At 50.2% G+C, this 19,715-nt stretch overlaps 2 protein-coding genes across 2 annotated transcripts in view; both read right to left on the reverse strand.

The window, feature by feature from the left end:
• Positions 1-567: 567 nt before the first annotated feature.
• On the reverse strand, positions 568-10,015 carry LOC308675829 (putative glutamate receptor). The gene is made up of 11 exons (XM_081341414.1): positions 9,567-10,015; positions 8,200-8,297; positions 6,508-6,539; positions 5,780-5,842; positions 5,109-5,288; positions 3,980-4,206; positions 3,734-3,825; positions 2,990-3,207; positions 2,137-2,359; positions 1,583-1,830; positions 568-1,125 (listed from the first exon to the last, which is right to left on the reverse strand). Exons 1-11 carry the CDS (start codon positions 9,677-9,679, stop codon positions 1,030-1,032), a joined length of 1,590 nt encoding a protein of 529 aa, XP_081197540.1. The 5' UTR covers positions 9,680-10,015; the 3' UTR covers positions 568-1,029.
• A 3,169-nt stretch (positions 10,016-13,184) lies between these two features.
• The window catches only part of PLCH2 (phospholipase C eta 2), a 106,705-nt gene continuing 100,174 nt past the window's right edge, over positions 13,185-19,715 (reverse strand). Inside the window, exons 25-26 of the mRNA XM_081341458.1 lie at positions 18,821-19,151; positions 13,185-15,889 (exon numbers count right to left, since the gene is read on the reverse strand). Of these exons, the coding sequence (XP_081197584.1) occupies positions 14,316-15,889; positions 18,821-19,151 (1,905 nt within the window). The 3' untranslated portion in view covers positions 13,185-14,315. The remainder of the gene's footprint in view (positions 15,890-18,820; positions 19,152-19,715) is intronic.

The raw sequence follows: 19,715 nt of genomic DNA on the forward strand, positions 1-19,715 counted from the left end.
TTGCCTATGCCTGGGGTATACAGTAATATATATGTGGTGCAGTACCAAAGTCGAGCCACGAGGTGGCAGACCTTTCCCATTCATTTTTGAGCCTGTAGTTCCCAAATCCACACTGGAGGGCAATCTTTTCTCACCCACCACCCAACCTCTATAAGTGCTAGGTGCACAGGGAAAGTGACTTTAACCTGCAGGATGAGTCACGGATGCTGGCCTGTTCTTAGTCTAATGTCAGTTGAAAAAGAGCAAAAGAGTGACTCATTTCTCGGGGAAAGTTGGGGGTGTCTCCGAGTCACCCTTCTCTGGCTCTGGCCTTCGCCAGGTTTTTGCGTGCGGATGATGAATTAAAAGGCAGAGGAGTTGATTTATCTGTTCCCAAACCCCAAAACGCCCCTTCCAGATCCATTCATAGCTCTCTCACCGGACCGCCATAAACCAGGATGTTCTGCTATGGGAGCTTTCGCGGTCCAAAGTTTTTCTCCCACCCCACCCACCGCCCTGCTCTCCCACTCCAAAGAAACTCAAAGGGTCTTTGAAAAATTGTAACGTCGCATTAAAAAAAAAGACCACTTTGTCACAGTATTCTTTTTATTTAGTCGTTGTGTAACTCCTAGAAGCCCCCACTGATCCTGGGCTGTGCTTGCTGTGTCTCTGTGCTGTCCCACCTTGCAGGGAGGGCTTTGATTTCCATCCAGTGATTTCCATCCGTGCGCCCCCGCCCCCAGACAAAAAAAAAATCAGTCGGGCCACAACACTAATGAGATGGTTAGAAAAGTTAAAGACGCCGAAACTGGGGTTAGCTGACGACAGCTGTCTTAACAGGACGAAGGGCTGAAGGATTTTGCCTCGGCATCGAGAAGCTATGCTAGTTTTCTTTCTTTTTTTGCCCAGATGTGTGCCCTACTTTTGCCAAAACCTCTGCTAAGGGGGGGGGGAGGAAATACCCTAAGTGTGCTTTTACAGAATGCGTAGGAAGGAAAAAAAGGCAAGAGTCCCTTGAAAATTTGGCCACGGGTTCCTCCGGCTTCCTCTTCACGCCTTTGATTTCTCTGCGTTTCCCTGCCTCGGGTTTTCTCGCCTCTGGAACCGCTGGCTCAGCTCCTGGGTGAACACGGAGCAGCAGGACCTCTGAGGTTGGACGAAAGGGGGGGGAGGAGGGGGAAAAAAAATGAGGTGAAAAGTTCTTTTTCCAGTGCGCCCCCTGTTTATCGGCCCTCCCACTGTCCCTGTGGGTCACGATATCAAAATTCAGAGGCTCGGCAACTGGCCGGTCCTTAGGACAGTTGCAGCATCTCGAGGTCAGGCGATTCCCCACCACCACCTTTGGCAACCTTCCGACAAGCAGAGTCGGGGGGGGAGGGGCGGGGAAGCCAGGTTCGCTTCACACTGTAACCAACGTTGGCCAGAAGAAAAGGCCGTAAAAAGGAAGCAAAATCCACTTGGCCGTCTCGCTTAGCAGCGGAAAGATCGGGCTCACTTGTGTTTGTAAGTGGAGGACTGGCCTGGACGCTGTTCAAAGGGGCGTTCTGGGCGTTCTCCGCCACGTTTCCCCCGCGCCCGGTGGGAGAAACCAAAACCGGCTCACCTTCTCCTGTTGGGCTGTGCGGCGGCTTCGTTTGGACAGCTCCACCACAGCCGCCACCATTCCCGCCAGGAGGCCGAGCGCCAGCAGGAGGAAAATGCCCCCCAGGGTCTGGGGCTTCAGGGGGCTCCACTTGTCGTGGTCCTCGTGGGAACAGCTGCTCTCCCACCACTTGCTGCGCAGGTAGTCCAGCTCTCCGGACTCGCCGAGTTTCAGGATGGCCACGGACAGTTTGTTTGTCCAGGGCGATCCTAAGAGAGGCGGATAAAGAATTTAATGGGGAGGGGGCTTTCTTTCAGCTTTACCTTTCAGAAGATCTTCTGGAGACGATGGTGGGTGTGCTGGGTTGTGCAGGCATTCACATAACGGGTCTACTGCGGTCTTCAACTCCCAGAATCCCCCAGCCACACATTCTGGGCGTTGAAGTCCCCCCCATCGTAAAAGTTTCCCAGGTTGAGAAACGCTGATCTAGGATGATACACTTTAGACTCTATTGCTCAATCGGGGTGTCACTTGCGGGGGGGGGGTGTATGACTCCCCAGCCTTCCGTATCTTACCTTTTGGGGTGGCAATGCCGTAACCTCGGGCTCCCAGCACCTCTGGGGACCGGACTAAGTTGCAGTGCTGGGCCACGGCCAGATCTTGCGAAATGGATTCCCCAATGAAGGCGTAATTGGAATCCAGCACTCGCTGAATGGCTTCCTGGTAATTCTTGGTCAGCACGGATTCCTTCTTCATCATGGACTCGTAGACCAGCTGCTGGATGGGACTCTTGGAATTCTGTGGGCGCAAGGCAGAGGGCTGAGCCTTCGTCCCCCGGCAGGGATGGGGGTCCTTGTTGGCACTGAGGACCTTAGGGCTGGAAGGGACCTTAGAGGCCTTCTAGTCCAACCCCCTGCCTCTGTTTATGGCACAGTGTTCAGTACTGCAGGTAAACTCTGCCCACAGCCAGGAGTTCGATCCTGACCGGCTCAAGGCTTGACTCAGCTTTCCGTCCTTCCAACGTCCGTAAAATGAGGATCCAGATTGTTGGGGGCAAAAAGGCTGACTTTGTAAACCGCTTAAAAGAGGGCTGTGAAGCAGTGCGAAGCAGGATATAAATCTTTAAGTGCTGTTGCTATTGTCGAACGCCACTTTTTCCACACCAAACCAGGAGGGGCTAATGTGCCCTGTAGCTCAGCTCCCAGAATTCCCTGCAAGGATTTATGCTGGCTGGGGGATTCTGGGATGCTCAGGGCAGGGAAAGCCACTGCGGCCTGGAGACAAATTCCCAGGGGCTGAAAAGCCAAAAGGTAGCGTCGCCATTCCTTTAGCTGCTCAAGGGGATCTGGGTGATCCCCGTGGCCAAAGGAGGAGACACACACACACACCCAAGTCACTCCTGGGCGGGTGTGGATCCGGCTGGCCCACCTTGAAATACTGCAGCGTGGAGGATCCTTCCATGGTCCCGAATTCCAGCTGCCTTTGCTTCACCAGGTCCTCGAAGCTCTGGATGGACAGATGGTCCGTTTCCGACTCCAGGACGTAGCTAAAGCCGGCGATGTAGGCCACCAGCACCACAATGCCAAACAGCCACCAGACGGTGGAGATGACCCTGATGGAAAGCGACCTGGGCTGAGGAACGGTGCCTGCGCCAGAGAAGGAAGAAAGGAAGGGGAGGAATTCGAAGCCGTCTCAGCTGCTTGAAAAAGGCCAAGCCGGTCGTGACCTCAGGAACTTCAGGCTGCAAAGATCTATCTATCTATCTATCTATCTATCTATCTATCTATCTATCTATCTATCTATCTATCTATCTATCTATCTATCTATCTATCATCTATCTATCTATCTATCTATCTATCTATCTATCTATCTATCTATCTATCTTTTTTAAGAGCTCAGCTGTTTCCTTGCAGACGTTTCATTACCAAACTAGGTAGCGTCCTCAGTGCTAGTGAGGATTTCCTAGTGGTCTCCTGTCCAGGTCCAAAGCAGACCCAACCCTGTTTCGGACATGGACAGGAAACCACTAGGAAATCCACACTTAGCACTGAGGATGTCCTCTGCTTAGTTTTTGGAGATCAGCCAAGGCTGGCTAGCAGCTGCCCTCTATTGGGCCCAAAGGGGCAATCATTCAGATACTGGCAATTCGCCCTCTCCCATTTTGGGGCCTACCTTGCAGGGTGAGCGCTCCAGCGCCGAACCAGAGGCTGTTCAGGAAGGTAAATTCGTTCTCCTCGTTTTCATTCCATTCGGAAGGGCTCATTCTACGGAGAAACACAGCAAAGGCCCTCACGCTTTCGGCTGGAGGCAGGGCAGGGGGACACAGGTTCCCCAAGCTGAGCCCTTTGCACATGCTCAGGAAAACAGTTTAAACTGAGGCACAAACAACTCTCTCTCCTCTCTCTCTCTCTCTCTCACCTTCCGGCCAAGAAGAGGCAGAGACTGGAGAGCAGGTAAGCCACGAGGATGCCGGCCCAGGTCTCCTTGGTGAAAGGGGTCAGGAAGTGGAAAAACGAGGCCTCCTCCAAGGCCGCTTCCTTCTCCAGCAGGATGCCGATGCCCGTGTGCAGGAACGGCTGGGTGAAGTCCACCACGTCCTCTCGGACCGACGTGATGGTCAAGGGTGCCACGGCGAGGTCAGCCTCCTGGGAGGGCGAAAAGGGCAAAAGAAGAATCAACTAGGATGATTAAAGGCCCGGAGACAAAAAACACAGGAATCGGGGATGGCTAATTGAGAGAAAAGAAGGACTGGGGGGAGGTGGGACGGGGGACCTGATAGCGGTCTTCCAGGATTTGAGGGGCTGCCCCCAAAGAAGACGGGGAGAGAGTCAAACTCTTCTCCAAAGCAACAGAAGTCAAAAGAGAACAGTCAACAGATGGAAACTCATCAAGGAGAGAAGCAACCTGGAACTCAGGAGGAATTTCCTGACGGTGAGGACTATTAGCCAGTGGAACAGCTCGCCTCCAGAAATCGTTTGGGTTTGTTGTCACTGTGTGTTGGGGAGAGAGAGCACGGGGGGGGGGGGAGGCTCAGCTAATCTCAATGTACACATGTTGTACTTTGACAATAAAGGTTTATTATTTTTTTATTATCGCGGGCGCTCCATCACTGGAGGTTTTTAAGAAGAGACTAGAGACAGTCACTTGTCTGAAATGATCTAGGGTCTCCTGCTTAAGCGGGGGGCTGGACTAGAAGACCTCCAAGGTCCCTTCCAGCTTCTATTCTATTCTATTCTATTCTATTCTATTCTATTCTATTCTATTCTATTCTATTCTATTCTATTCTATTTTGTATCGGATGACACACCTTTATTTTATTTTGTGGTCTTTGCCGTACGGAAAAGGAACTCACTGATATCCAGCGGACAAAATAAGCCATGGTTTACTTTAATTTTAAAAGAGGCCATCCTACACAATCATCTAGACATGATAGCAGAGTCCCAGTGTTTGAGGGGCTGCCACAAAGAGTATGGGGGAGGAGAGGATGTCCCTCTCCTTTTTTTGAAGAGGACCTGTTCCAGGAAGAAAAAAAAACAAAACAACTCACCTTTCTCACGACCTCTCCGATCATCCCAGACCAGCTCCCGTTGGAACTGAGGTTTCCGTATCTCCCGTCCTTCACGATCCCAACTTTGTACTTGAAGTGGACCATTTCCGACAGCTTTTGCAACAGGTCCATGCAGTAGCCTTCTAACTCACTGCCCCTGACCATCACGTAGGGGTTCTCCTGGAGATCAGAGCAAGGCAAACGGTTTCTTTCTGACCAGCTCCTCCACTGCAGGGGCCTGAAAAGGCACACCCCATCCCCGTCCCCACTTGAGGACTTGGTGAACATTTCTGAACCTCCCTTCCATGTCAGCTCTGGTGCACAGCCCCGGCCGCAAAAATCTTTGTGTCTCCCCTAAAAGACGGGGGGGGGATCTCTATGGTCATGGGATCAAAATTCGGATGCTTGGCATTGCATTTACGACGGTTGCGGTGTCTCAGGGCCCTGTTATTCCCGTTTGCAACCTTCTGGTTAACCAAGTCAATGGGGGGGGGATGCCGGTTTCACTTAACGACGGTGGGGGACCAGCCTAACAAGTTCTGTGATCCGCGGCGGCCAGGAAGGTTGTCAAAATTCACTCCACGAATGTCTTGCTTAGCCACGGAAATTGTGGTCGTAAGTCGAGGGGTATGTGTGTTATGAACAGCGTAAGCCCAACTCTAGCTCCTTACCAGAATAGTTGTGACATACATCGTCGGCACATCTTTTCCCCCCATGCCAGGAGGGACAGTGTCCTGTGGAGGAAAACATTTTAAGAAAATCAGCTGCGTAGAAGAAAACGACAGACAGACACACAGTGCAGCATGACAAGAGTTGCAACTGGCATTGGCAATAAAATTTTGCACCTTGTGTTGGCTGACCTACAAACGGTTCTGTTCTCAGGAGGTGTTTTCCCTACGGAACTCTCGTGCAAACGACAGAGGTTTCCAGGGAATTTATTTCCAGCTGCGCACTTTGGGAAAGCACCTGCCGTCACCTCTGACCTCAGCCCTGGAGCACTCCAACGCCAGAAAAATGTCATTTCACCCCTCAGTTGGCCCGATCCCAAGATGAGAAGGCCTCTTCTCACAATCGAGAAATTTTTCTGACTGAGCAAAACGTTAACAGAATAACAGAATGACAAAGCTGGAAGGGACCTTGGAGGTCTTCTAGTCCAACCCCTTGCTCAAGCAGGAAATCCTACATCCTTTCAGACAAACGGTTCCCCAGTCAACTGCCTAATAGCCAGAGATTAGCACATATGCGGGTGCGTGACTGCGTGTGTTTGTGTATGTGTGTACACCAGTTGTAGAAGCAGACGTCTTTTCTTCCTGGCACTCTCATCCCTCAGAGAGTATAGAAGTGCCCATTAAAAGCAACTTCTGCCTGTGCCAGTCGGTTGAGAAAAATGGATACCGACCTTTTGGAGGGAATCGCCATCCTCAGCGGCATCTGAAAAATACAGGAAGGATGGAAATCATTTTACAAATAGCTACAATTTTATACTTTTCCCTTGAACCACCCTGAACCTACGAGAAACAGACAAGTGTTCTTCCAGAAAACTGCCTTAGAGACAGTACAAGCTGTCTGCTCATCCCGCACCGAATTATCTCAGGCAGAGAAAGATGATGCTTGGCTGGGACTCTTGACCATAAAAGTGAAGTGTTAATACCGCTTTACAACGCCACACTTGGAATGCCGCATCCCGTTTTGGTGTTTTGGTCACTGTGATGTAAAAAAGGTGTTGAGACTCTAGGAAGAGTGCAGAGAGGAGCAAGAAAGACGATCAGGGGGCTGGAGGCTAAAACATATCAGGAACGGTTGATGGAATTGTGTATGTCTAGTTTAATGAAGAGAAGGACCAGGGGGAGCTGGCATGATAGCCATGTTCCAGTGTTTCAGGGGCTGCCCCAAAGAAGAGGCAGTCCAGCTATTCTCCAAAGCGCCTGAAGGCAGGACAAGAAGCCATGGATGGAAACCAATCAAGGAGAGAAGCAACCTAGAACTAAGGAGCAATTTCCTAACAGTCAGAACAATTAACCAGTGGAACAACCTGCCTCCAGAAGCGGTGAACGCTCCAACACTGGGAGTTTTTAAGGGGACCGGGGTGGGGGGGCGGGGGGTGGGGGAGGAGAAATGTTCATCAATTTTGCCTCTGCTGTCTGGAGCCGAACTCTGAATTATCCGGCTATAAAGGGCTTTTCTCCAGCCCTGCGGCAGCTCTCCATGGGAGCTGGAGAGGGTCCCAAAGGCACCCCTGGCTTCCCTTTTCAACAGCGGCCGTTCGAGCCAGCGGGACTTCCCTTGGCCTGGATTCGCAGGACCGATGGAGGGAAACAAGGAGGCCCATTGAAGATCTTGGCATCCTCAGCGGCCAGCCTGGGACAGGAATTGTAAAAGATGCCTGCCAGGGCCAACGAGAAGACAAAACCAAACCAGAAGCAAAACTACATAAAAAGAACCAGCTCTTGAAAGGGGCCGTAAATAACCAGCAACGGCAGCGGTCCAGGAAAGGGGGGGGGGGACTCTCCACGGGAGCCCTTGTTCAGCCCCCCCTAAATCCGACATGGACTTCGAATTCAGTCAGGGCTCCTGGGAAGGGGCAGGCCGCAAGGCTGAGCCTAATGGGCAGTTCTCAACTTACGACCACGTTTGAGCCCAACATTTTATTGCTAAGTCAGAGGGTTGTCATTTTGCCCCGTTTTATGGCCTTTCTAGCCACAGTTGTTAAGTGAATCACTGCGCTTGTTAAGTCAGTCACACGGTTGTTAAGTGAATCTGGATTTTCCCCCGTTGACTTTGCTTGTCAGAAGGTCGCAAAAGGGGGTCGCGTGACCCCAAAAGGACGCTGCAGAACCGTCATGAATACATGCCAGTTTCCAAGCGTCAAGAGGAAGAACTCTTTCCAAAAAAAGAAGATAAAACAAAACAACACCGTCCCTGTGACTAAGTTGCCTTGTTGTAACACTACATCTTTTTCAAAGGATACCTTTGTTATCTGTTAATGGGATGTTTACTTTTAAAATATGGAGAACAATTCAATCAGGGGGATGTGGACTCTAGCTTTGTGTGAAGGGGATAAAATTCAGGTGGTTCCCCCCCCCTCTCTCACCTATCCATTTAGGTTCTCCAAGCAAAAGGAACGTAGTGCAAAAGATAAAGCTGACAGCTTTGCCCATCGCGGTGCAGAATTTTCTACCGGGGTGTCCTCTGTTAGGAAAAAATAAAAATAAAAATCACATGGTAAAATTAGAGTAAATACTTTATTTGTTCACTTCAGGCCCCTGATGCAGAAGTTACATGATGGAACCCAAGCCTGTCCTTAGAAAGCTAGGACTGTAGTAGGGGTCTCTCTCCCTGAAATATTAGATTTCCGAACAAAGCGGAATTTGAAGCAAATGTTTGGAATAAATTGTCAGGTAGCAATATCGGGGTACGGGGTACCTGAACCTGACTGTATACAAGGATTATTTTTAAAATTATGCATCCAACTGTGGATGGAGAATTGATTGACTGCAAGTATGAGGACAACAATACTTAATTTGGTGAGGTAAGGATTTTGGGAGGAAGCGAAGTCTCACATTTAACAAGAGGAGGAGGGATTTTTAATTTCTACAGAAACCTGTACATACGTATGTACATCCGAACTGCTGATGTGAGAAGGAAGTGCAGAGAATAAATTCTGCAATAATTGGGATTTAAGTAGTGACTCCAGCCTCTTATAAATTTTGGAAACCTGTTCATTTTGCCTGACTCCGCCTGCACGAAGCAGGACAATGTTAAGTTTAAAACTTTGAAAAATGAAAAACGAATAGTTTTGTAAACTCCGAAATCACCACCATGCAGCGGGAGATTAAAGTGGAAAAGACTTTAAACTGAAATTTAAGATTTCAAAGACAAAGAAAAGAAAAGGAAAAAAAAGAAAAAAAAAGAAGCTGTGCTAGTTCCTCACTCCTAGGATGAGAAAATAATTGATCCAAACGGACTGAAATTAAGCAAATGTAGCGTTTCCTCCTTTTTAAAAAAAATTAAACACACAAAAGTTTTTTTTAAAAAAGAAAAACTTTGGGCATCTTCTTTTTTCTTTTCAGTTTGCTTTTGGTATTCCGTTAATTAAAAAAGAAAGACAAATTTATTCATCCAGTGGAGCAACTGGAAATTCTCAGCGAAACCTCACCACCGGCTATAAACTTCTCTTTTGCCTGTTCTGGAAATCATCTGTTGCTCCCGACAGAGACGTGAACTTTTTTTTTTTTTCCTTGGGCAAAAATTGGGAGAAAATAATAACAATAAATATTCCCGGCAGGCCTACACCTGAACTTTTATGCGATTGTGCTTCCCTTATCCCTTCCCACGCTGGTCTTTTGGGAAAACCTGAGGCCAGAAACTGCAGCGAGAGAGCAGTTGCATTGCAAGGGGGGGGGGGGGAGAAAGTGGTGAAAATCCTCCAGGAGAGGAGATGGAGAAAGTCTCACTTACGCTCCGGTGGCACCTTCAGCGGTGAAAGAGGACCTCTTCCTGAACTGCGGCAGAACGCAGCAGCCCAGCCGGCAGCGGGCGTTGAGGAGATGCTTCGGAGAAAATGACTGCATCAATCAGCAACTCAGGAGGGGAGGAGTTGGGGAAGGCCCGGGGGGGGGGGGGGGAGAGGAAGGATTTCAAGAGGGAAAGGATTGTACCCCTGTTCTCCACTGGAAGGTGGTAGCGCTGCGTTCTCCTGTGCCTTTTTCCTTCGGCCAGCCGTGGTTGGGAGGGTGGGTGAAAAAGTTGGGGGCCCTTCCCATTTGAAGATTCCACGAGGGAAGCTAGATGGAAACTAGTCAAGGAGAGAAGCAACCTAGAACTAAGGAGAAACTTCCTGACAGTGAGAACAATTAACCAGGGGAACAACCTGCCTCCAGAAGTGGTGAGTGCTCCAACCCTGGAAGTTTTTAAAGAAGAGACTGACCAGCCATTTGTCTGAAATGGTATAGGGTTTCCTGCCTGAGCAGGGGGTTGGACTAGATGACCTCCAAGGTCCCTTCCAACTTTATTATTATAACAGAAGAAGAGAGTTGGAAAGGGACCTTCGAGGTCTTCTAGTCCAACCCCTTGCTCAAGCAAGAGGCCGTACGCCGTTCCAGACAAGTCTCCTCTTAAAAACCTTCCGTGTTGAAGGACCTACAATTTCTGAAGTCAAACCGTTCCACTAATTAATTGTTCTCACTAACAGGAAAGTTCTCCTTCCATCTCGCTCTTCCTCTGGTGTGCTAAGTTTCTCCACGCAGGGAAGATTTCTCTGGGCAGATCCCCACTGAAATTCGGCAATGGCCTCCGATCCCTTTCCTATCAAAAAAAGGCTGAATTACAATTTGCTCATCCCGACGGTGGTGGGGACGGGAGCGTGGTAATCTCTTCCCCTTTCGTGTAGAGTTCCATCCAACCGTGGTTAGTTTTGAAAGAAGGAGCAGAAGGGGGGGGGAAATAGGAAGCTTTGGGGTACAATTTTGTTAAGTAGAAAACGTGGGTAATAAGGACCTTTCCGGTGTACAGTAGAATTGGATAGAGGCAGCGAAATCAGAAAGGTTTTTGACCTTTGACCGCCATTGAGTAATTCAGCATTGCTCAAAGCCCAAACTTGAAGATCTATCATTGCTCTTCAACTGCTTGAACTATGAACTCTCCCTTGTCTTTCCGTGGTTTTGTGTTTTTTTTAAAAAAAATTCACCGCCTCCTCTCCCCCCCCACACACGGTTCAAAATGCAAATATCTCAGATCCACGGAGGGTTGCGAGAAGGACGCACAAAACTCAGGAATGCTCAGACAGATACGGACGTATGAATAATGAGATGGAAATAATTATAGGTCACCAGCCAGTTTGAATCTCCACGGTCAAAAAGCTGAATTCCTTTTAAAATGCATAAATTCAGGGTGGGGTGGTTGGCCAAATTGAAAAGCCTGTGGACAAGAGGTAAATTTCCACAGCAAGAAGGAATCGACTGGGGTTTTCTGAGAGTTGAGGGACAAACAACACACACACACACACACACACACACACACACACACGCCCTATGGGGAGGGGAAAAAAACCCTTTCAGGGCGATGTTAAATGGTGAGCTGGTGCCTTGGGAATATTAATGAGAGGTGCTTTATGCCAGGAACAATGCTGGATGAGATGGAAGGACATCATACATTCAGTTTTGAGGTTGGCAAGATCCATCCAAGACTTCAAGGATGTTGGAGGTTTGGCCTAAAAGTGGCCGCAAACCTTAAGTCCAGGAGCAGAGGTTTTTTTTTCTTCTTTTCTCTCTCTTTTTTTTTTAGGGGGGAGGGGAAGAAAAAAAGCAAACCCAAAAGGGAAGAATTCCAAGGAAAGCAACCGACAGGGTGAGTCGCAGCACAGAGGGGAAAAAATCATTTTTGGGGGACAAGCTGTGTTTCTCGGCTGGCATTCCTCCCCAAAATCCACAGATGGGTAAAGAAGGGCCCAGAACACAGGGAGTAAAACAAAAACAAAATCAAAATGCAAACAAAAGGCTGTGTTTGGGGTGGGGTGGGGTGGGGTGGAATGTTTCCTTTCCTTTGCTCCTGTGGCATGAAGTAGAAATGCTTGCAACGAGGGCGGAGATTCGGGTCAGCAAAGGTGACTAAGAAGAAGGTTAGGGGAGAGTGGAATACCAGACATGTCAATGGAAGGCAAAAAGAAAAAAAAATCACAACACTTGTGTCTCACTCACTTATTTTGGCCACGTCCTCTGGGGGGGGAGATTCGTTGAAGAAAGCAATTACTTTGGGAAGAGTTAGCGGTAAAGCAAACCAGGCCGTCAAAGCACACCTTGGCTGAACACCATCAAAGCTGACACCGGCCGGAGCGTAGGATTTACTGCAGCTGCCAAAAAAAAAAAGCCAACCCAGTCCTAGGCTGCATTAACAAGAGGGATAGACTCGAGATCAAGTGAAGTGTTAATAGCACTTTACAAGGCCTTGGTAAGGCCACACTTGGAATACGCCATCCAGTTTTGGTCACCACGATGTGAAAAAGATGTTGAGACTCTGGAAAGAGCGCAGAGAAGAGCAGCAAAGATGATCAGGGGACTGGAGGCTAAAACATACAAGGAACGGTTGGAGGAATTGGGTCTGTCTAGTCTAATGAAGAGAAGGACCAGGGGGGGACATGATAGCCGTGTTCCAGTATCTCAGGGGTTGCCCCAAAGAAGAGGGAGTCAAGCTATTCTCCAAAGCAGCTGAAGAACCAACAGATGGAAACTAATCAAAGAGCCTGGCCAAAGAGGATCATAATTAGTCTCAAACTAACAACAATTAGTCCAGTTGCCACGATTCAACCTTCAAACACCTTTAGCCTGGATGACCGAGGATGGGCATCGACAGATCATAATTAAGAATTTTCAGATCTGCATCTGATGGTCCCGTTGGGAAACCTCTGAGGATCCTAATAATTTGATCTCCCCCCCCAACCTACCCTTATTGTTCTCTCCCCACCCGCTGCGCTTCCCTCGTCGTTACAATTCTCTTTGACATAGATCAGTCCCATTAGTACTTACCTTAGGGATTGCGTTGTTTGAATGAGGAAGTTATAGGATGCAGCAGGAATGGAAACGCTGCTTCAAGCACTCTCTCTGGGTCTGGAGCGAGGGAAGGATGCTTTAAGTATTCTTGGTTCTTCCCAAATGGGATTCTCTTCCAGGCTGTGGTCTCAGGTCATCTGATCTCTTGGTAACCAACAGGAGCGTCTTCCTTTAAAGACCGAACTGAACCGAACTCACGTTGAATGGAAGGTAATCAGAGAAGATACTCAAACTTCAAAACAAGCCACGTCTACGGGCCACTTATATCCCTCACTTAGACATACAAGTTCTACAGCAGCCATCAGTCCACGAAGAAAAACATCATCAAAAGTCACCACCAGCTGCTCTCTTAAACTCAAAAGCTGGATGGAAAATAAACCTGGTTTTTTTTTCTGAAAGCAAAGCTGAGTTACACAGAGTAACTCAATGAGTAATCATAGAGTAATCTGAGTGCAGCACCTATCTGATAAGGATCCTTTTCAGCTACAAGGCCCGGTACCAGTTTTTTTCCCCACAGCATGGAAAGCCTAAAAATCTGTCCAGAGATAGTGTTACTCACATGCAGGGGTGGGGAACGATGGCCCTTTTATGATTATGGTGGGCTGGGGAATTCTGGGGGTTGAAGTCCATAAGTCATAAAGGGGCCACGGTTCCCCACTCAGAGGAAAGAAATATAAATACTACAGCCTTAAACTCCTGATCTTTGCTTGAAGCTGCGGACGAACCACCCAAAGGCAAGTAGGTTAAATCATCTTTATTTCTGGAATTGAGTCAGGTGATTTTACAAATAGATTTTAAATTATTTGCAGTTTAGAAAGAGGAAACCATCTAACAACCGACAACAAAAATAACAACAGCGAAAAATCCAGCCCTCAACCTATTTCATACTCTCCAACCACACATAGCAAGAGCTAAAAAATAAAATTCGACTTATATGATCTCTTTAATATATTCTCTCTTTTTTTTTCTTACTGGGGAAAAAAACCGGTATCCATTATAATACATTAATTAGGCCAGGGGAGTCAAGCAAACAGGTTTAAGAAGGAGCTGAATCTCTTCAACGTTTTCTAAATTTTCTTTTAAAACATGGATTTATTTTAAAAAAATATATCGCATGGAAGTGCAAAATAGACAAGCAGGAAACATCGAGAAAGGTATTTCCGGCTGGGAAAAGACCATCTTTGGTGATTGTGAACTGCTCGGGGGGGTTTGGGTTTTTTTTCCCCCCCAGGACAGGGAGAGAGGGGGCACGGAGGAAAGCAGGCGATGAAAAAAGAAAAAGAAAAGGGAGAATCGTGCAGCAACTTGGACGTGCTTCCCAGGAAACCTGGAGAGGGAAGAAATCTTCTCAGGATCGCTTCCCAACCCTGGGGAAATCTGTGCTGCCCACTCCCCGTGGACGCATGCTACAGACTGCATTATCATTAAGATTATTGTTATTATTACTGTTTCTCACAAACACAAAATGGTCCATTGGAGGAGGAGGGAGGAGGAGGAGGAGGAGGAGGAGGAGGAGGAGGAGGAAAGTGCTGCCTCATTCAACGAGGGTTTTCTGCACTAGGCATACATGTATCTATATTTTTAAGAAAAGGAGGGAAAGGGGCCGTTGGTTTTGCTCCGACAGCAATGTAAACATCGATTCTGGGTTCAGCCCTTCCCACCGTCAGAGTTTGAAGGTAAAGACGACATCGGCGTCGGGGTTCAAGTCCGTTGGGTTCTTGAGCTGGGATGTAAACAAGCCGGGGGAAGCCGGGTCCATGTAAGGCCCCCCTGGAAAGCAGCAGGCTCCTTCGGGGACGCCCCGCTCCTCGATGGGGCTCCCCTTGTTCAAGGCCAGGCTTCTGAGCTTCTGCCTTTCTTGAGCTTGCCTGGCCCGGTTGGCGATGTATCTCACCCTGCTCTGACTCCGAGACGAAGACCTTCGGATCAGGACGGTCTCTTCCTCTTCCTCCTCCTCCTCCTCGGCCTTGGCGTGTTGCAGACAGGTGGGGGAAGTGATGTCGTTCTCCTGCTGGAAGGAGGTGAGCTTCCTCAGGCGCTCGGTCAGCTCGTCCGCGGGTCTTCCCGAAGCCTTGAAGGCCCTCACCGAACGGGTGGCAAAGCTGCGGCTGATGATCCGGTACTTGCTCTCCAGAGTGGACGTGATGTCGTCCGAGGTGAGATCTCCCAGGCTTTTCGACTTCCCGTGGTTGGAATCGGGGGTCTTCTGCTCTTCGGACTTTGGGCCAGACCGCTTGAGGCTCTCCACGTACAGCCGGTTCCAGGTGTTTCTTCTGGAGACAGAAGAGAGCCCTAGCGGCCTCGGGCGCAAGTCGTCTTCTATGGGTTCATCGGACCTCAAGTTAGGGTTAGATTTGCTCTTGGTCACCACGGGGGTTTCACATCTGGAGGCGGCGTTGGCTGACCACGGCCTCGCGATTCTTCTGTCAGGGATGACCTCAAAGGTCTTAGGAGCCCCAAGGTCAGGGAGGCTTTTCCGGGCCAGGTTGGGCAAGGAGAGGTCTATTACGGTGTCGTTAGAGGACATGCTGGATGAAGAAGACATGCTGTCTCTGTGGGTGCCGAAATCAAGCTTGCTCCAGATCCGGTCGTTGACCGTGGCATCCCAATAGACTTCCGGAACAGGAGAAGCTTTGTCAGGATGCTTCAGTGCGACTACATGGTCACCCAGTTTATATCCTTCATTCTTTGATCTCCTGGCCACAGTCTGAGGCGTGGGGACTCCGGCGGTTCCTCGGGGAGTTGTGTGGAGTGGAGTTGGTGTGGCGCTGTTTTCCCTGTCGCTTTGGTGTGGTGGCCCAGCTCTGTTCGTCTCCAGCTGTTGTTGAACCCACCTATCTGTCTTCTTCTGGCCATTTCCAGCCGGATGGAGCCAACGATTGTCGGACACTAGGTTGCGCTGAACTTGCGAAGGGAGAAGGCCTCCGTTGCAAGGAGCCCTTTTCCAGCCCCCTCCCTCTCGGGTGCTTCCCATCCCTTCTTCCTCGTCCGAGACACTAGGAGCGAGAAGCGCCTTCTCCAAAACCGCAGGCTGCCCGGGGGAAGTTCTGTCCAGCTGCCCAGGGTGACCCCTTCCATCTGGGACAGCTTCCTGGGAATGATGAGGCACAGATTCTTCTTGGGGATCACTGAGGAGGTGGGCGGGCGGAGGGAAGAAGAAAGCGGAAGGCTCCTCGTGGATGGTCTGCAGGTTGCGTAAGGAAGGGACCGACCTGTGCCTTGAGAATAGGTGGACACCTGGAGGAGGAAAGAAAAGAAAAGAAACATCCAGGGATGAGTAAACGCCAAAGAACTTCTCACACCTAGAACTACTTCACACAGAACAAGCCTTGACACCTGTCCACTCCTAGCAGGGTTTTGTTGAGCCACCTCCACAAAACTCCCAGAATTCCCCCAGGGGTATTTTTGGAGGCACCCAGCCTGAGAAAGCTAAAATTGCATGAAATAAATGTAGCGAACATGGAGGGAACAAGCCAGCATCAACTTCCCATCGTCCTGTGCGCTCCCACAGGGAGGGCCTCCTCAGGGTCCCGCCGGTCAGGGAGTGCCGGCGGGCGATGCCCAGGGGGAGAGTGTTCTCGGTGGGCGCGCCTGCCCTATGGAATCAGCTGCCTGTGGAACTCCGGATGGCCCCCGACCTTCGCTCATTTCGCCGGGACCTAAAAACCTGGCTATTTCAGTTAGCCGGCCTGGACTGAGGGGTTTTAAGGTTTTAAATTTTAAATAACTCTTTTGGGGCTATTAATTTAATTTTATTTTAATGTGTACATTGCACTGTTTTAATTTGCCCTGTCAACCGCCCTGAGTCCCTCGGGAAAAAGGGCGGTATATAAATCGAAACAAACAAATAAATATAAAGTAGCCTCAAAGACCAACTAACCACGCTGGCCCACAAGACAACTTATGAGCTAAGGAGAACAGGAGAAGAAAATCTTGCTGATGATGTTAGGTAGTTTGGTAACGAAACGTTCAGGAATTAAAAAGCCCAAGCTACAATAGTCTTTCCTATTATTTCAGTGCAGGAAAAGTTTCAGACAAGTAGTGTGAAGCTGGGAAGGAGAAACCGTGGAGCAGGGGTAGGGACTACGGTGCCTTTAGGACTTGTGGACTTCAACTCCCAGAATTCCTGAGCCAGCCACGCTGGCTCAATGGCTTCTGGGAGTTGAAGTCCATAGGTCCTAACGGGCCCAGGGTTCCCCCACCCCCTGCTGCAGAGCAGGTGGACTTCAACTCCCGGAATTCCTGAGCCAGCCACACTGGCTCAATGGCTTCTGGGAGTTGAAGTCCATAGGTCCTAACGGGCCCAGGGTGAGAGAGCAGGGAAAGGAAACCACGAAAGAGAGTCAACAGCAAAGTTCATCGGTTACCTGGAACTGGATCATCCTTTCAGTTCTTAACTACGTGGGAAAAAGAGGGCGTGAGGAACAGGACACAAAAAGAAGAGGGAAAATTTAAAAAAAAAAGGAGGAAAAAAAACACCCAGTTAGTTCAGGGACAGAGAGAGAATAAATTAGCAAGAAGAAATGAGACTGACTCAACGTGCCAATCCTGAGAATTCGCTTTTGACCAACCAGAAGAAGCTCAAGAGAAAGAGCTGGGGGAAAAAGTCAGGATTGTGGATTCCCCCCCCGGGAATCTCTGTGTTCAGCTAAGTAAAAAAAAAAAATCCCATTTGCACTCCCCCCCCCCCCGAAATAGGCGTTATTGGCATGGTGGGATCTGGTTTTTAGACACCACGAGGGGGTTCCATATTTGGACAACCCTTCTCCGGAGGCCGTTAAAACGAGGGAAATACTCTGCACGGGGACTGAGCTGAAAGGAACCATGGTGTTCGTGCTTTGGGCAGCTGCAACAAGAATGACTCCTTGCAGTGGATTAAGTCGCTTCGAGAAGAAGGATAGCCGAGGGGTGACCTCACTCAGTGTTGGCTTAGGCGAGGTCAGTTCTCAGCTCAAAATGACAGCTTGGGTGACCCCATTAGCGTTAACCATCATCCTCAGATTCCCAACCAAAGGGAAGCCATTGATTAGAACGTAGAAACCCGTTTTAGAATTCCTATTCATGTAACAAAATAACGAAGGGACCCGGGAGCAAGTTAATTTTTGCTTTCCTTGATGCAGCACATCTGGTTGGATGAGAAACGGATTTCGGATCACAGGCATGCATTAAACACACAAAGGGACACCACGACAACCTGCAAAGCAGAGGTTTGCTACAGGAGACGGGCTGGCATGCAGGGGAAGTCACTACTTGGCTACGATGAAGCCCCCAGCAGAAATGAGGTGGCCACCCCATGCTTGGACGGTCAACCAAGGAAGGACGACGCTAAAGCGGCCGAGCCACACGTCAACCAGCAGAACAAGGAGCATGGATGTTTCTACGGGGAGACGACGGCACGATATGGAATGGACGGGTCGGGCGCGGGAGATCTGCTCTTACCAGTAAAGAATATAGGGGATTTACTCCGAATTTCCTCCATTTTTTCAGAAAACAAGGCATTCATTTCCCTCTGAAGGGTGCCTGCCGGCTTGCGGGCGCTCTCCGGCCAGCCTTTGGAGTAATTGGGACTTTCCAGGCTCTCTAAGCTGCTGGAGCTGGAGGACACCGACCCGTTGTTGGAACCCACCAGGTTGACGGTACTTCGGTATTTGCCGCCCGGCGGAGGGCGCCACCGGTGCCAGGACCGGTCCTTGGCCCCGAGACACGCGGAATCCCCCTTTTTCTTCCCTGAGGTCCCAAAGGGCTGGCAGGTTCTGGGCAGGCTCTTGGTGGCCCCGTAGCTGGTGCACAGGTGCAGATCTGAGCATGCTCGGGGCTGTTCCCGGATCCCCCAAGGTTTGAGCTCCACCCGCTCCTCGCCTGCCAACGCGCCACAGCAGCTGCATGGTGGAGCCTCGCCAGCGGCCGGCTGACCGCCGCTGGGCTCGCTCCACTGGCCCTCCAGGTCGGGGCCCTCGTGGGAGCCGATCACGCACTTCATGCAGTAGGTGACCATGCCGATCCTACCCGGTTCGTTGCCGGCACACCGGGTGAAGAGGCCCTGTTTCTCACCGGCCGGTTTGTCCTGGAGGCAGAGCCGGCTGGACCTCCGGATGGGCTCGCTGAAGGTGGCGTCCCGGAAGCCCTGGCCGCGGCTGCTCTGCTCTCTGCCCAAACTGCGAGCCTTACCTTTGGGTTCCTCAGGCTCCGCTTCCCGGCGGCTGACACTCTTTGGGGAAGGAGAGGGCGCGGGGGACAGGCAGTCGGACTCTTGGCCAAAGCGAGGGTGGGAGGCGTCTTCCAGGGTGGGGTCCTTGCTGGCCCCTTCCGAGCTGCTGTCTCTGGCGTCCAGGGCGATCTTGGGCTTTTTCAAGCTCTTGGTGGGTGCGCTGGCCGTCCGCCGCAAGAGCTGGCTGCTAAAGGAATGTTTGCGGTTGAGCTGACCAGCAACATGGCTGTCGAGCGAGGCCTGCTTTGGACTTCTGAGAAAGAGACTTTTTAAACCCAGCGCTTGCTTGACCTGGGGGGAGAAGGAGAAGGAGGAGAGAAGCCATCACAGAGCATGTATGCTTCTTCCCCGGCGCGGCGAGGGAGAAAACCAAACAAACCAGACCACATGAAGCAGCGATAATGCAAGATGTGATTAACCTCAGGGTAGCCTCGGCTAATCCCGGTTGGACTGGAAGGCAGAACTGGGAGGAAGATATGAATTGCAGTTTGGTTTCAAGACTTCACGGCTGTAGCCACCCGCCCTTCCCCGGCTGTTTCCATTTCCTAACCCAAATGATGGTTCCCCCACCCCACCCCCGTGATCATGGGGAAGGTCACGTCTGCACAGGCCCATCCAAGTGTTGGAACCCTTCTAACATCTGGGATCCTTGGTGATCTCTGAGCTTGGGTGTTTCCTTGCAGACATTTCATGACCCAACTAGGTAACATCATCAGTGCTAGAAGGGAATGGGTGGAGGAGGAGGAGGAGGAGGAGGAGGAGGAGGAGGAGGAGGAGGAGGAGGAGGAGGAGGAGGAGGAGGAGGAAGAGGAAGAGGAGGAGGACTATGAGGTCCTGGGTGCTCTCTGAGCTTGG

The sequence above is a fragment of the Vipera berus genome, assembly GCF_964194415.1.
Source record: "Vipera berus genome assembly, chromosome: 17".
Taxonomy (NCBI): domain Eukaryota; kingdom Metazoa; phylum Chordata; class Lepidosauria; order Squamata; family Viperidae; genus Vipera; species Vipera berus.

Coding starts and splice junctions, on each gene's coding strand:
- LOC308675829 (XM_081341414.1), bottom strand. CDS start 9,679: ATGCAGTCATTTTCTCCGAAGCATCTCCTCAACGCCCGCTGCCGGCTG. Junction 5,289..5,779: donor TGTATGTCACAACTATTCTG/GTAAGGAGCTAG, acceptor TCTGATCTCCAG/GAGAACCCCTACGTGATGGT. Junction 2,360..2,989: donor CCACGCTGCAGTATTTCAAG/GTGGGCCAGCCG, acceptor TTGCGCCCACAG/AATTCCAAGAGTCCCATCCA.